Here is a 14,783-nt window from a genome sequence, read left to right on the forward strand (position 1 = left end):
AAAGCCACTAGATGAAGTTCTTCTCCTGGAACATTTTTTTTTTAGGCTGGCACTCTATTTTGATGTGAAATGCTGCATTTATTGAAATTTTTTTTTTAATAAATATAAAATAAAAAATGATATATTAATTCTAATGGAAAAAATAGCTCATAAAAATTATATAATTAATTCAAAGTATCATAAAAAATTCTAAAAATTCTAAATAATAATCAGAAAACATTATAGAACAAAAATATATTTGATTGGTTATCCTGGGAAAAAGTAAAGTACAATTTTAAGGCTTCGCCCGTTTTCGGGCGGGAGGAAGCTAAGTGTGACCCATTTACGAAGAAGCCCAGAGGGTACAGTATCATTAATAAGCATCTTGATGTTTATTGCTTATACTGTAATTCTTCTCTGCAGCGATGGATATATATATATATATATATATATATATATATATATATATATATATATATATATATATATATATATATATATATATATATATATATATATGTGTGTGTGTGTATGTGTTTGTATTTTTTTTATTATCTTATACATGCTAAAAACACTAAAATATCAGGGATGCTTTTTCAGTTAATAAAACCATCTTAAACCCACTTGATGGCTGATTGATGTGTTTTACCTAAGCTAGGATTGATTTATTGCTTTGGGAGTTTAGAACTGTAATGTGACACCTCTTCATATAAATGATGTCAATGTCGAGACGTAAATAAGTCTTCGCCCGACAGTGCGCGCGCTGCTTTCACAAGCTCTGCGCGATGATGGCGAGCTGAGAAATCTGCCCAGCTTTGGAGAATATCATCACCCGCACACACACTTCCAGAGAGAGAGACGGCGGAAGAGCTCTGCTAGATTGTGTGGATAGCAAACGGAAGCTTCTTAAGCCTTAGAATTTTCCAAACTGCGTTTGTTGTTGATTACGTTCCCATCTGAAGGACCCCTAAAGCGGAGCGGCGCAGGAAAGCAGCGCGGAATCAGCGGCTGGTGCGTGTTTTATATCTGCAGCGCGAGGTTTGTCTGTTGGCAGGCGGCTGAGGAGATGCTCCTGTAATTGGATTCATCTGGAAAACGCTCAAACCGCGAGGAGAGCTGCTTAAGTGACAGCGGCTCTCTATAACGATCTCTTTTTCAGCCTGCCTCTTCATTTTTCTTTTCGCTCCGCTCAGCTCCATCTCCCTCTCTTCTCTCGCGACCCTCTCTCATCTTCTTCCGACAGCAGAAGTTTTTCTGTCGCACGCAGACCATCGCGATGGTTGATAAAGGCACAAGGTAAGCTGTTTCAGACGGACTAGCTGGTTAAGGAGGACATTATTATTATTATTATTATTATTATTATTATTATTATTATTATTTATCTTCTGTTCTAGATGTAATTGATCTTTTGCATCACAGTGGCTCAGTCAGTATTGCATCCCAGTGCACATCTGTCCATTCTCAGACTATGTTTAAGTAAATGGATGAGATGTCCGAGGTCTTCAGCATAAGTTCTGATTAGTTCATCTTTTAAACTGTATTTAGGTCAGTTGAAGACACCAGACAGGATAGTGAAGGGAGACTGGGACACAGGCAGGATCTGACCCTGCCCTCATGAGCACATGCACTGTACTACAAATAAGCCTATGTGCTATGCTAAATGGGCAATTAGCAAGCCTATAGTTGCATTTTTGATCCCCTCTGTGTGACCCAATCAGAAACAGACCTGCAAGCCATCAGAAACCACTGCATAAATATATCCTGTTTGTTTCATCTGTTGTTCATTTGCTTCATTTCTCTCTGGGAAGGCTTTAGAGGGAGGTGGAGGTATCACACTGCCTTGGCATAGCAACATTTCCATTGATATTTGACATTTCACACAAGAGCACCTTTGACCAGGACATTCAAAACTCTCAGCAGGACTGTGAAAGCACACAGCTTTATGACATGACTGATCATCTCACTCTTCAAAATCATCTACACCCTTAAAAGTTAAGGTTGTTCGGCATCTATGGTTCCTTGAAGACTCTTTAGCATACGTGGAAACTTTTCTTTATACAAAAAAGTTAGTTGTCCATGATGATAAAAAGGTCCAAATTTTTCTTTACACTTAGAAAACAAATGTTATGTTAAGAACTGTTTACTGATAGGTTCTCTGAGTAATCCAAATTGGTGCTTATGCAGTATTATTGTACATTAGTAAGAGATGTATAACCCTGTGAGTTATGATGGAGCCGTCTTTCTTAAAGAGACACTTTGTTACCATGTGTCTTATCATTGAGCTAGTACCCCTTATTAATATTAATAAAACCTCTTAAACTTCCTACTTTCAAAAGACTGACAGCATAACGTCTTTTATACATTACTGTTTATTCTGGTCAATATTTAGCCACTTAAGAATAGTTCATTTAACATTATAATATAATTTATAACATAATATATTTTAACACATTTTGTTTCAAATCCTTATGACTTTCTTTATATTTGTGATACTAAAACATTGCATTTTTGATAGTTATTGCTACATACATGTAAACTATAAGTGTTTTTCTACAGAATGCACTTTGCAGATTTTAAATATGTAAAAAGACATGATGTTACAAATACATAGTCCAAAGTTTTAATCATCTTTGATTGCAGTGATATGAAATACTCCAATGCAGAGTGTCACCAAATATTCTGGGCACGTTTGGCTTTTAAAGCAGCATCACTTACAGAGTCACGTGGAACCATGGTCCATAATGAGAGAGTCATTTTCTTCTCTCATCTAGCAGACACTCGATTGCGAGTACCTCACCATTCAGAATTACCAATACACTCCAGCGAAATACATCCCTTTTAAACAAAAGCACAGGCCGTTATGGTCATCTTAAGCAAGAGAGAATGGGAACGTTGGAACATCTTGGAGAGAGTTTTACTCCGCTGACTTGTAACTGATCGCAATGTGCTGAATGAAGAACGATGCGACTAACACACTCTCATGACTGTTTTAGTGTAATTAGTGAATTAGGTGGCTAATACTGTATGAATTCATACAATCCCGTTTGTACGATCTGCTTATGTTTAGGGTGGGCTTAGAGGTGAACCTTTTTCTTTTCTTTTTTAAGCTTAATACTTACAACTATAATGTAGAGGATCGTTTTGGATCGGTCCCATCAGACCAAAAAAAGCATCCCTTGAAGTAATGTGATGCACATAAAAATGTGAATCTCAGAGAACAGCAGAATAACTGCTCAATAATATCTTGTTTATTTGCTAACAATTCTTAAACATCTTTCAAAGATGTAATGACATGAATCTCGCACCAGTTGGAAATGACAGTGATTAGCCCTTTCTTGAAAGTGCTTATTGTGACAGATTAAGAGTTCTTGGTTATGACATTATTTTTCATGGCAGACTGATAAATACCTGTAAGTTCTAAACCCCAACAGATTGGAGCTTGGCATTTTAAGAAAATGTTGTCCTATATGAATCATTGTGAATCCCATGTGGTGAACCCCAAGTTAGGAATGATGCTTGTTATTTTACACATACTTACTTGCTTTGTTTGAGTTCACCTGGATAGGTCACCTAATGCTGAGATCCTAATGATGTGTTACTGGCTAGCGGCCAATGCTGGAGTACCCAGGATAACCTATTTACCGTCCTTATATTAAAACTGACAAAGAAATAAAGACAGAAATAAAATAAGAGTTAATCACATCATAATGTAGAAGTGGAAGGCCCATGCACCCATTGTCCCTACAGTGTATGTCAATTCTTTGACAGTTAGAGCCAAAAGTTCATACAAACCAGTGAGAATCTGTGGATCTGCATTATCAGCCTGGTTTTACTTTTGAACCAACTAGGCCTCAGACCTAACTGGCAGTTGAAGTTTTGGTGTCATCAAAACTTGTGATTTACGATGGTATCAAGCTGTCAGCACTGATGTGCTTTTTCAAATTCAGAGTTGATTTCTGAGTTCCCGGGGCAGTAAGTTTAAAATCTTTATAGCTTTTAATGGTTTATTGTTACTTAAAATGCTTTTTAGTTCAAAAGCCTACAATTGTTCTGTTATGGATCTACTGTGCAGTGATTTCAGGATTGGCGTCCAACTCGTGCTGCCCACACTTGGAATCTATTAAATGTTGATCCATTGTTCATTTTGAATGATTGTTATGTTTTTGCATCAAGCGTCTTTGTGTGATTATCACAGAGCTCTTCAGTACCTTTTGAATTCTCCTGCCAATCTGAATCTCCCTTGATGCGTATGACCGCTTGAATCACAGTCTCAGTGTCTAGGATGAGTTGTGCGTGGTCCATTAAGAGGCAGCTGTAAGCAAATTCAATTGATATGTAATCCAATAATAGATGGCACGTCTTTAAACCTATAATGCTTTTGTTGGTGTCATTTTTGTATGTTGTACTTATTCATGGTGAATAACACTTAAACTGCTATATTCTACCTGATAAGTGACTTAATCTTAAATATCATATCACACTTCATATGTGGCATGACTTCTCAAGCCTTAACAAACAACAAACAGTTATTTGAATATATCAGATATCTCTCTCCATGAAGGCTGGGAATTTCAGCCACCCATAACCAAACTCACAAATAGAAAGTTCACATTGGGTGTAGAAATACGTTCAAATGTGTTTTATTTCTTAAATAACAATCCCTCAGTTTAGTCAGTCATAAAGTTTTATGCACAATCAATGCAACAATTTTTTTTTTATTTAGTCACGCAACAGTGTCAGACAGGCAATGCCTTAGTGGCTGTGAACAGTCTTCAGACACATCAGAATGACTGACACAAATTTATCATCAAATGTGTCCTACTGCAGGATATATTTCATGGAACCTTTGACCTGCATGACACGAGGAAGCCTTTAGATTCGTCATTTGCCAGGAAACATCAAGTTTGTGGTCTTCAGCTTTTCCCTCGGCTGAAACACAAACATACTGTACGCAGGTCTTGCTCCCAGAATTCAGGAGTGTTTCGTGTTGGACACAAGCTAAACATCAAGTCTTCACATTAAAATGTTGTGTAATGTATGGTGGAATTAATATTAGTAATTTGAACTGAAAAACAATGTAAAAACTCCCTGTTAAGTAATTAAATTATCCTATGGTTAAAAATTGTTATTTAACAAGATGTGTAAATGTAGTAAAATATATATATAATACGTAAAAAAAAGTATACTTCTAATTTAAAAAGTACAACTATTATCTTAAGACAAAACATATACTTACCAAAAAGAAAAATTACACAAATGTTAATGTGCGCTGTATAACATAATTTGAACTGTAAAAATGCTACAGCCTTTTGAATGATTAATTCTATTGTACCTTACCATATGGTTACAATTTGTATAATATTTAAGGCAATTCACATAAATGCACTATAAAATACAAAAAAATAAAATCATGTAAAAAAAAAAATATTTGCAATCATTTACAGCTAATAAGACACATGCACTTACCAAAACAAATTAAAAGTATTTTATTAAGTACAGAGGAAGATATTGTGAAGAAAGTGGTAATTTCCCACTGGGCAATGTAAAGACGTCCACTGAGTTTGATCCTCCTCAGCTGAGTTCTTCAGAGATTTAATGTCTTTGATTTGCAGTTGATTTTAACACATGCTCAATCATCATTTATTTCATTATTTTATAAAGATTTTTTTTCTTGACTTTAGGACAAACGCAGTGTCTGGAAATTACACTGAAATAACATGACTCTAAATCTAATGCATCATGAGAGTGTTGATTTGGTCCAGAAACAGTATAAATTATGCCTAAATGAACCTTAAATGATGTTGAAAATATGTCCACTGACCACTTTTAAACTAGTTTTAAATCTTGTAAGGAGGTTCTGTGAACGTCTAAATCAGACGTACAGAACACGTCTAAAAAAAGACGTCAAAAACTTTCATTCTGGCTCCTCAGCGGACGTCTTTGCAATGTCAGCAAAGACATAAAAAAGACGTCCACTGGACGTAACTTTGCCCAGTGGGTAGTTGACAGTAGCCATTGACTTTCATAGCTTCCATAAGCTGAAACTCAGTGGCTACATGTTTGGTTACCCACATTCTTCAAAATATCTTTTGCAATCAGCAGAAGAAGGAAATTCATACAGGTTTGGAGTCATTTACTGGGTGGGTAAATGATGACAGAATTGTCTTTTTTGGGTGAATGTCCACTTTAAAATGTATTGTTAACAACCACAGTCTGTAATCTCTATTTGGTACAATGAAACTCCAGCAATCACAGCTGCCAGTTTTTTTTATAGTGTACATCAAATATCTTTTTAATCCATGTTTTATTTCCACATTAAACTGCAGATTTTAGATGGACTAATCACAATAAATACCACTTCCATTTTATTTGATGATTAGCATAAGCACCTCTATTCCCTTGATATAAAGGTTGGAAGCTGTTTGCCTGTGAATGAGTGGAGGTGGCGAGGGGAAGGCTTCGCTCTCAGCCCACCATCTCAAAGGACACGACCGCTGTTTGTTAAGAGCACTGACTTCATTTATTGATTTGGCCTGAAAGCCTCTGACATAACCGTGAGCAAAATCTATTGGCACAGCAAGATAGTCTCAAGCAGCTGCCAATAAACTGGTTGTCTTCCCCGTCTTTTGTCCAGTTGTTCTCTTTTTTTTTCATGGACCACTAGAGAATGGCTTTCTCTTCTTTAAAATCTGATTAGCTATCTTAATGAGCACAACTCACTAGAGCAGAGGTCAGTCAGTGATCGTCTTGATCTGCTGATCTCTCTCTCAGCCTTGGCAGCTTCGCTTTACTCCGGCCTGCAGAGGATGATGTAAATGAGGTGCTTAACCTTTAGAGAAAATGTTAATCATCAATTTCAGGATGTCAGAAGGTTGTTTACAATTTTATTTGTTTAATTATTCAACTGTGTGTGTGTGTGTGTGTGTGTGTATTTCACACACACATACATACTGAAAAACTGAAAGAAAAAAAAAAGATTAAAATGTTGTAGGATTTACTGATGGGTTAAAAGATATTTAAATAATGAGCCACTGATTACACACACACACACACACACACACACATATATATATATATAAAACAATTTTCACTCAGAAATTGCTAGAAAATTTCAGAAATAAGAGAAATGGCAAGTAACAAATTGAATTAATCATGAAATTATGAAGTAAAACGACTGAAATGTTTATTTATTTATTTTTTTTGTGTAAAATATACTCTAATAATCTGTTTCATTTACAATTACAAAAATCATTTTCAGACTGTGTGTATATAGATTCAAGAATTAGCATTTTTGTATATACATATATATTATTTATATTTGAAAAAATACAACAACCGGTGTAAAATTGGCAAAATGCAATATAATTATTTATCTGCCTGTCCACCATGATGCCTAAAGGGTCCAGTGTTACTTTTTTGGATGACAAAAAAAGTTTTATTCAGTTTTTACAGTTTTATTGTGTGGAGGAAAGTCTTTCAGCAAACATGCTGCATTAAAAGTGTGAGAGACAATTAATTATTTCATTTTTGATCAATTCAATTAGTTCATTAAAATCTGTTTTTAGAGTTTAAAGTAAATTTCTGGAATGAAAATAAATTCAGCAGTTTTTTTTTATTATTTAATCGTACGATTTTCACTGTCTGTTACAGTCGAGAAGGTCAAGAAAAGCGAGGCAGTGCCAAGTGCCAAATAGTGTGAGACAGCTTCTCGCTGTGCTGTAGACCTGAAAACATGCTAGTCTATTTTATCATGGACCGTGGTTAGTCTGTATTGTTAGGATGGTGTGCAAGTGTTTTCTACACTTTCCTCCTTGTGAGAATGGATACTGATGTCCATGTAGTCAATGAAGACTTGCATGTGAAGCAAGCATGGCAGTCATGCTTAGCGTGCTAAACAGAGAGCGCCTGTCATCTCTCCTTCCGCTTCCTCCCCCAGTCAACCCCCACCTGCCACGATCCCACCCATGCTCTTTGTTCCTGTGCCGCACATCCTGTGTCTTCAGATGCCGGGGACTAGAGCCTGGGTTGAAGAGGATGCAGTTGAACACAGATTTAACCTGTTCTTAGATGCAGTGAAAATGCGGAATGCGTTGTTAAACGTACATCTTGTGTTTGAACTTTAAGCCAGTGTTTGATGCTATTTATATTACGATCTTAGTTGTGAAAAAGAGAATTCACTGTACAGTAGTGCAGGGGTGTCCAGTCTTACTTTTGCTCCAACCTTCACACTCACCTAGAAGTTTCTAGTGAGTCTGAAGCTAGTTCAGGTGTTTAATTAAGACAGTGACCAGGAAGAGGTTTGGACAGCCATGATAGTGTACTGTATATACATTGTCATCAAATGAACACAGTGGAACCTGGTAAACTTGCAAGTACTTCCTCCTCGAAACTTTACATTCTGTCAACCGGTTACTCTGTTTATAAGGCGAGTTATGAGCAAAATGGACAATGTACAGTCAACAGTGACTTAAATTTATGTCTTTTCCTCATATAATGCTATTTTATGGCTTGAGTTAAATTTATGATACATTTAATCTTCATTTTTGATTTATAGCATCCGTCCCCACTGATTCTCATTTTATAGAAAAGAATGCTCAACCTCCTCCTTTGTGTTTGAAACGACATGGAGGTAAATGATGACATAATTTTCATTTTTGGGTCAATTATTACTTAATTTAGTAAGCATTCAGAATAATTCTATGAAACCAGTGCAGTCTTTCAGAACATGCTACCCTTTAGAGCGAGAACACATTAACTAGTTTAGTCCGAACAAGGTCTAAATTATGAACTTAGTTAACTACACCGGTAGCCAGTCCTGCTGCTTTAGCTTAAGAGTACAGTAAAATTGCATACACTCTTGCATGCACCATATTTAAAAATTCATACATACACTTTGAAATCACTTACTGTATGTTCCCTTGCTATTAAAACTTGGAGTGAGAAAGCACATTATGGGCTGAAAGCTTCCTGGTGCCTCTCAGGTTTAATTTCATGAAGCCGTTGTCTGTGACATGTTTATGTTAACACACAATCTAATGCTTTTAGGAAATGCCAGGTGTCTATATATGGCCAAATCAGCTTTGGTGGGTACAGAATTGAATACAGCTTTCTATAAATTAAGGTAATCACAAATCTGAGAACCTTTCTCAAAGCTTAACAGTTATTCATATTCTCTGAATCAGGTTTGGTCTCATGGTGTTATGTAAATGAACACTATAATCTCTCAGTCTGAAGGCTTTGTGTAATATTTATTAAAATGGATAATCACTGAAGAAATATATAGTTTTGGATGTGTCTCAAGACGTCTTTCCCTCTGCCTTCACGGGTGAAGAGTCTAATCTGGTTTATTTGAATGAGGCTAAATGTAGGTCAGAGATGCTGAGTATTTGTTTCTTTATTCTGAAAAAAGATTGAATACTTATGACTTCATGTGATGAAGTCTACTGTGCAGTGTTTCTGTGACCCAAAATTTTGACATAAATCAAGTTGTAATTGCCTGGCTTTTGCCAGAATCTGTATTGTGTGGTTGTAGGGGGCATTTTCAGCAGCTGTGTCCTCTTTGTCAGACCACCACAATGTTACATTTCACCAACATTTACACTTTTATTAATATGAAATGTTTAGCAATATAAATAAATATTGCAGTTTTTCTTAATCACAGGGATTAATGCAAAAAATAAATAAATTAAATTAAATCCTGAGCCTTTATCTTTTTTTTTTCCGGCCGTTGTGGGGGCGGACACATAAACAGGGTTATTTAGCAAACAAAAAAAGAAAATGATTTTCCTTGAAACGAACTAGTAACGTACCTGCCATTGCCTTTAGCCCCTGACAGGCTCAGACTACAGATATGATGGGATATTTGAAACAGCAATAATAAGAAAGGTTACTCACTAAAATATGGTGCAAACACGTTGTAACGTTTAGGATGCTTTTGATAAGTTTTGCTCGTTAGCTTTGTTTTTGACAGGGTACAAGATGACCTTCATTCAAAAACATGAAATTTCTGAAATTGTTTTGTTAAAAAAAAATGGTAAATTAAATAATATTAATATAAAATACGAAATATACAAAGACAGTTTACTACAGAAAACTACACTCAGTTCAATTAACAACAACTAAAACATTAAAATCATCCAAGAACTGGTAACTTAAACAGGGTTCAAACAGATCAGAATAAAATTCCAGGACTTTCAAGAAGTAAAATCAGATGTAACTCATCAATCAATATTGTTATTATCTTTCAAATTCTAATAAACGACTTTAACATTTGAAAGGATACTATGGCAAAGTTATCGCTTTCCTCATTCAAGCTTATTTTTTTTTTAAGAACATATTATTGACCTCTAAAGAATGAAAACTATGTCATACACTTGGAATATTATGAACTCATGCTCATAGACATAAGGGGTGTGACAATACATTTAGCTCACAAGGTGAGACAAAATACAGACATTTGGTTCACTAGAAAAAGACAATGATTTAAATACTTTAAGAAATTATTTATACAAAATATTTGTCTTTTAATCACAAAAAGGAAAACAATGCAGTTCTAATCTAGTACTTAACTAATGATTATTTTGCTAATCAAGTAATCTACTGATTATTTTAACACTGTAAAAAAAGAAAAGTTGACAACTTAAAATTACAAGGTAATTTGCTGCACAGCTTTTTTGAGTTTACTCAACTTTTAAACGACTTAGTTCACTTAACTCATGTCACATGTCTCCCAACTTAAGATCTTTTTTAATGTGTCTGACACTCCCTCTGAGTTAAACCAATATCCCTCGTGAAAGAGTCAATGTTTCGTTCATTATCTGGCTCGGTGTTCATCTTCAGTTCTCTCTTCACAGCAGTTCAGTCAGTGTACTGTTTGAGTAAATGAATTACTCCGGGATATTGGTTTGTTTGAACTCAGAGGGAGTGTCAGCCACATTAAAAAAGTTAACAGCTTAAGTCATTTGTGGATTAATGCTTATTGGAGATGTGAACCGTTTAAAAACGATTCAGTTCGATTTGATGATGTTTTTCTTACCTTTCTGGACATGGACAGTATACCGTACACACAGTTTCAATGGAGGGGCTGAAAGCTCTCGGACTAAATCTAAAATATCTTAAACTGTGTTCTGAAGATAAATTGAGGTCTTACGTGTTTGGAACGACATGAGGGTGAGTTATTAATAACATAATTTTCATTTTTGGGTAAACTAACCCTTTAAAGAGAGCATACTGAGCTTGATTGGAGCAGTGACATTTTTTTATAATTTTCATGTAATCTATTAAAATGACAAGATTTAGCAAAATACATATTCTAGGTCATGTATTAAGTTCATACATATTTTAGTATGAACAACTATCATTATCAATATCTATGAAATTATACTTTTTCTTATTGATGTCACATTAAAGCTGTGTGATTTTCATATTAAGTTAAACTCACCTTACCATACAATAATATGAAATCTTCAAATATTATAGCAGTATAAAACCACAGACCTAGAGTACACTATCAATTTCAAAAAGTCTGGTTTATGAGATTATAGAGCAGACTGTAGCTCTGAATGACAGTGTTAAATTAAACATTTTATGGCTTTAATAAGAACAATAATGCCTTAAAGGGTTAGTTCACCCAAAAATGAAAATTAGCCCATAAATTACTCACCCTCAAGGCATCCGAGGTGTATATGACTCTCTTCTTTCAGACAAATCCAATCAGAGTTATATTAAAAATGTTCTTTGATCTTTCAAGCTGTTTAATAGCACTCAGCGGGTGTTTCAGTGCATTACTTCAAAAAGTGTCTCAAACGGCTCCGTGGGGGTGAACAAAGTCCTCCTGTAGAGAATTGATGCGTTTTAGATTGAAGAGCAGACATATAGATAAATCTGACGAACGCAAGAGAGAACTCATTTGGGTTCAGTTTTCAGAGCACAGACACTGAAGCATACACACACAGAGAGCGCGTCTTACAGCGCGTGAATACTCTTCCACATTGCATAAATGGAGAATTACGCACAAAATTATGTTGAATTGTCCGTTTTGACAAGTATTCACATGAGCACTGTTGATTACATTTTAAATGAACATAAACAGCAGGGAGAACATTGTCTTTGTACATTTCATCAGTGTATCTGGTTTTAAAGGGACAGCAGCCTAATTTAATAGCTATTGTCCGAGTCATTGATGTTAATCAAGCATCAAAGACAGAAAATCACACACTGCTCTTGACTGAAAAACTTCAGTAGCCCTAAGGATTAATCTACATTTATTTAGAGAAATAAATATGTCTGCTTGAAATGAAGAATATGGTAAACAAGATGCTATAAAGATTGCATAATTAGCCTATATAACCAGTGGTATTTCATTAATAAGAAGTCCATGTTCTTGTTCTTTATGCGAAGTGGTTTTATTTAATTTTAACATGGAGGTATGTTGTGTGTCACAGCAGTTAAATCAGTGTCTATCATGATAAAACCTTAATATCAAACCTATATTATGAGTTGATAAACCTATATTAAATACTATGACTAAAACTAAATCAAAATTTGAAGTCAAAATTAACACTGATGGAGTGGTTGTGTACACACACTGCAACACACATTTCAGTTCAAACACCTTGTAAAAGTGAATGTAACATCCAATGACTCCTTTAAGAATTTGGGTATTCAAGCAGTTGGTGGTCCCCATTGGAGTGAGGAAGAAAAAAAATAAAGTTAATGGGACCAAAAACTTTTTGGTTACCTGCATTCTTCAAAATACCTTTTATGTTCCACAGAAGAAAGAAACTCATACAGTTTGGAACAACTTGAGGGTGATTAAATGATGACAGAATTTTAATTTCTTTTTGTGTACAATCACTTTAAGTAAGCCATTCTAAGAGTTGCTTAGAAATCCCCCTATTTGTTTTAAGTTTAGTCCTATACATCAACACCTACTCATCCAATGGTGTGATCAGGGAATATGTTGTTCGATCAGTGGGTGACAGGGTGGGGGCATTTTCTGAAATATTTTTGTGGTTTGATTCAGTGGCACTAGAGGCGCAGAAATTACATTATGCTGTTTTAGTTTGATGCTGTCACCTTAATTATTATACTTTTTAAAGTAGCTTCCCCAATGTTCGTGGTCTGAGTATTAAAAATGGTCATCTCTTGTAAATGTTCAGACTATTATAACTAGTTTAGAAAGAGGTCAGAATATAATGAGGAAACTCGAGTTATAATCAAATCTCATTTATTTCACATCCTGACCTTTCCGCTTCATGAATATTTTGTAACTCAAGAGCCTTGCTTTTTCCTATTGATCATTTCCTCAGTATTTCTCCAAGGAAAGCTTAGTGTGAAAAGACTGAATATTTATCACTGTAATTGCTGTAAATGATCTAAATCACTGTCTGTCATTATTGTGCTGTCAAAGCCTGAGCTAAGGGAGTGTAATATAAGGCTCCACTCTATGAGCCATTCATTTACATGAAGACAGACTCTTTTCCAAAAGACATTTGGTGGTAAGACATGACTTTTTGGCTCTTGACTAACATTCCTGCTAGTGACTGAAGAGGAACCCTTACATTTCAAAATAAAATCACAAATGCAACACACAGATTGTAATTTTGTTTGTCATTTATTTTTTATTTTTTTTGTATCTGATATTGCAAGTGGAAATGCCCATTTAAACTGCAATTGGACTTACGAGTGGTCAGAGGACTTTATTAATTTACAAACATTTTTCTGTGTTACTTAGATAACAATTGCCATAAGAATTAAGTGCTTCTTGCATGCAACAATTCTACATAGTGCTTTGGGAAACAGTACCCAGCTTTAAATGGCTTGGTGTCTCACTGACCTGGCCAACATAAAGCCAGTGCCCTAATATGCTCATTTGCATTACAAAACAATTTAATTAGAGGCATGGCACGAAATGGTAAAAGGCATTATTCATTGCCATGCCAACTATATTTTAAAAGAGAATGCCACTTTCTCTCTTTTCCCTCTTTCACTGAATGCCACTGTGCTTTCAGGGTACATTTCTCTTTTTATTTAAGCAATGCCAGCTGTACTATGGTAACTTAAACAGTGAAACTTCACTGACAGTCACTGTTTTATATTTATTCATTCATCAGATGCTATCTGACTTACAAATGAAAAAATAAATAAATAAAAAATCTGCAATTTATCAAGAGACAAGAATATTAGCATTGACAATATAGGGATAATAACAGTAGCAGTTTTATGTATTTTATTACTCAGAGACTATTACAAATGTATACTTGTAAAATGTTGTTTGTATAAACAGTTTTATGAATGTGGAAAGATAAGAAGCAAATAAAGAATCTCAACAAGTGGTCTTAAACCTTTGTACCCCACTGTTTACAACAACAGCAATAGTAAGCTTCACTGTAAAAAAAAATCTGTAAAAATTACGGTAAAAAAAATGGCAGCTGTGGTTGCGAGAATTATACCGTAAAAATACGGCAACACCATTTAATTTTAAAGGTTTTACCTTAAATTTACAGTTTAATACTGTAATTTAACTGATATAATGTTAATATACCAACTTATAACTGTACCTTTGTAATACACTGGTAACCACCAAAAGCAGGTGGTGATGAGAAAGTCACGTGATGAACCAAAGCCCATCAGCTTTTAATTAATAAGGTACATAGAAGGTGCACACAGTAACATTCACACAAGCACTAAACACCATCATGGAGAGATTTCTTAAACTGAAATATGCAATAAACATTAATTTAACAACATTATATGTATAATAACATAACAGATAAGAAAAAAATAAGAAGAAACATAGTTAT

At 34.8% G+C, this 14,783-nt stretch overlaps 1 protein-coding gene across 1 annotated transcript in view; it reads left to right on the top strand.

Moving 5' to 3' along the window:
- The first annotated feature begins 815 nt into the window (after positions 1-815).
- LOC132122974 (beta-arrestin-1-like) overlaps positions 816-14,783 on the top strand; it is a 29,192-nt gene continuing 15,224 nt past the window's right edge. The window contains exon 1 of the mRNA XM_059533513.1: positions 816-1,275. Coding sequence (XP_059389496.1) covers positions 1,256-1,275 — 20 coding nt within the window. The 5' untranslated portion in view covers positions 816-1,255. The remainder of the gene's footprint in view (positions 1,276-14,783) is intronic.

This window comes from Carassius carassius, chromosome 41, assembly GCF_963082965.1.
Source record: "Carassius carassius chromosome 41, fCarCar2.1, whole genome shotgun sequence".
Classification (NCBI taxonomy): domain Eukaryota; kingdom Metazoa; phylum Chordata; class Actinopteri; order Cypriniformes; family Cyprinidae; genus Carassius; species Carassius carassius.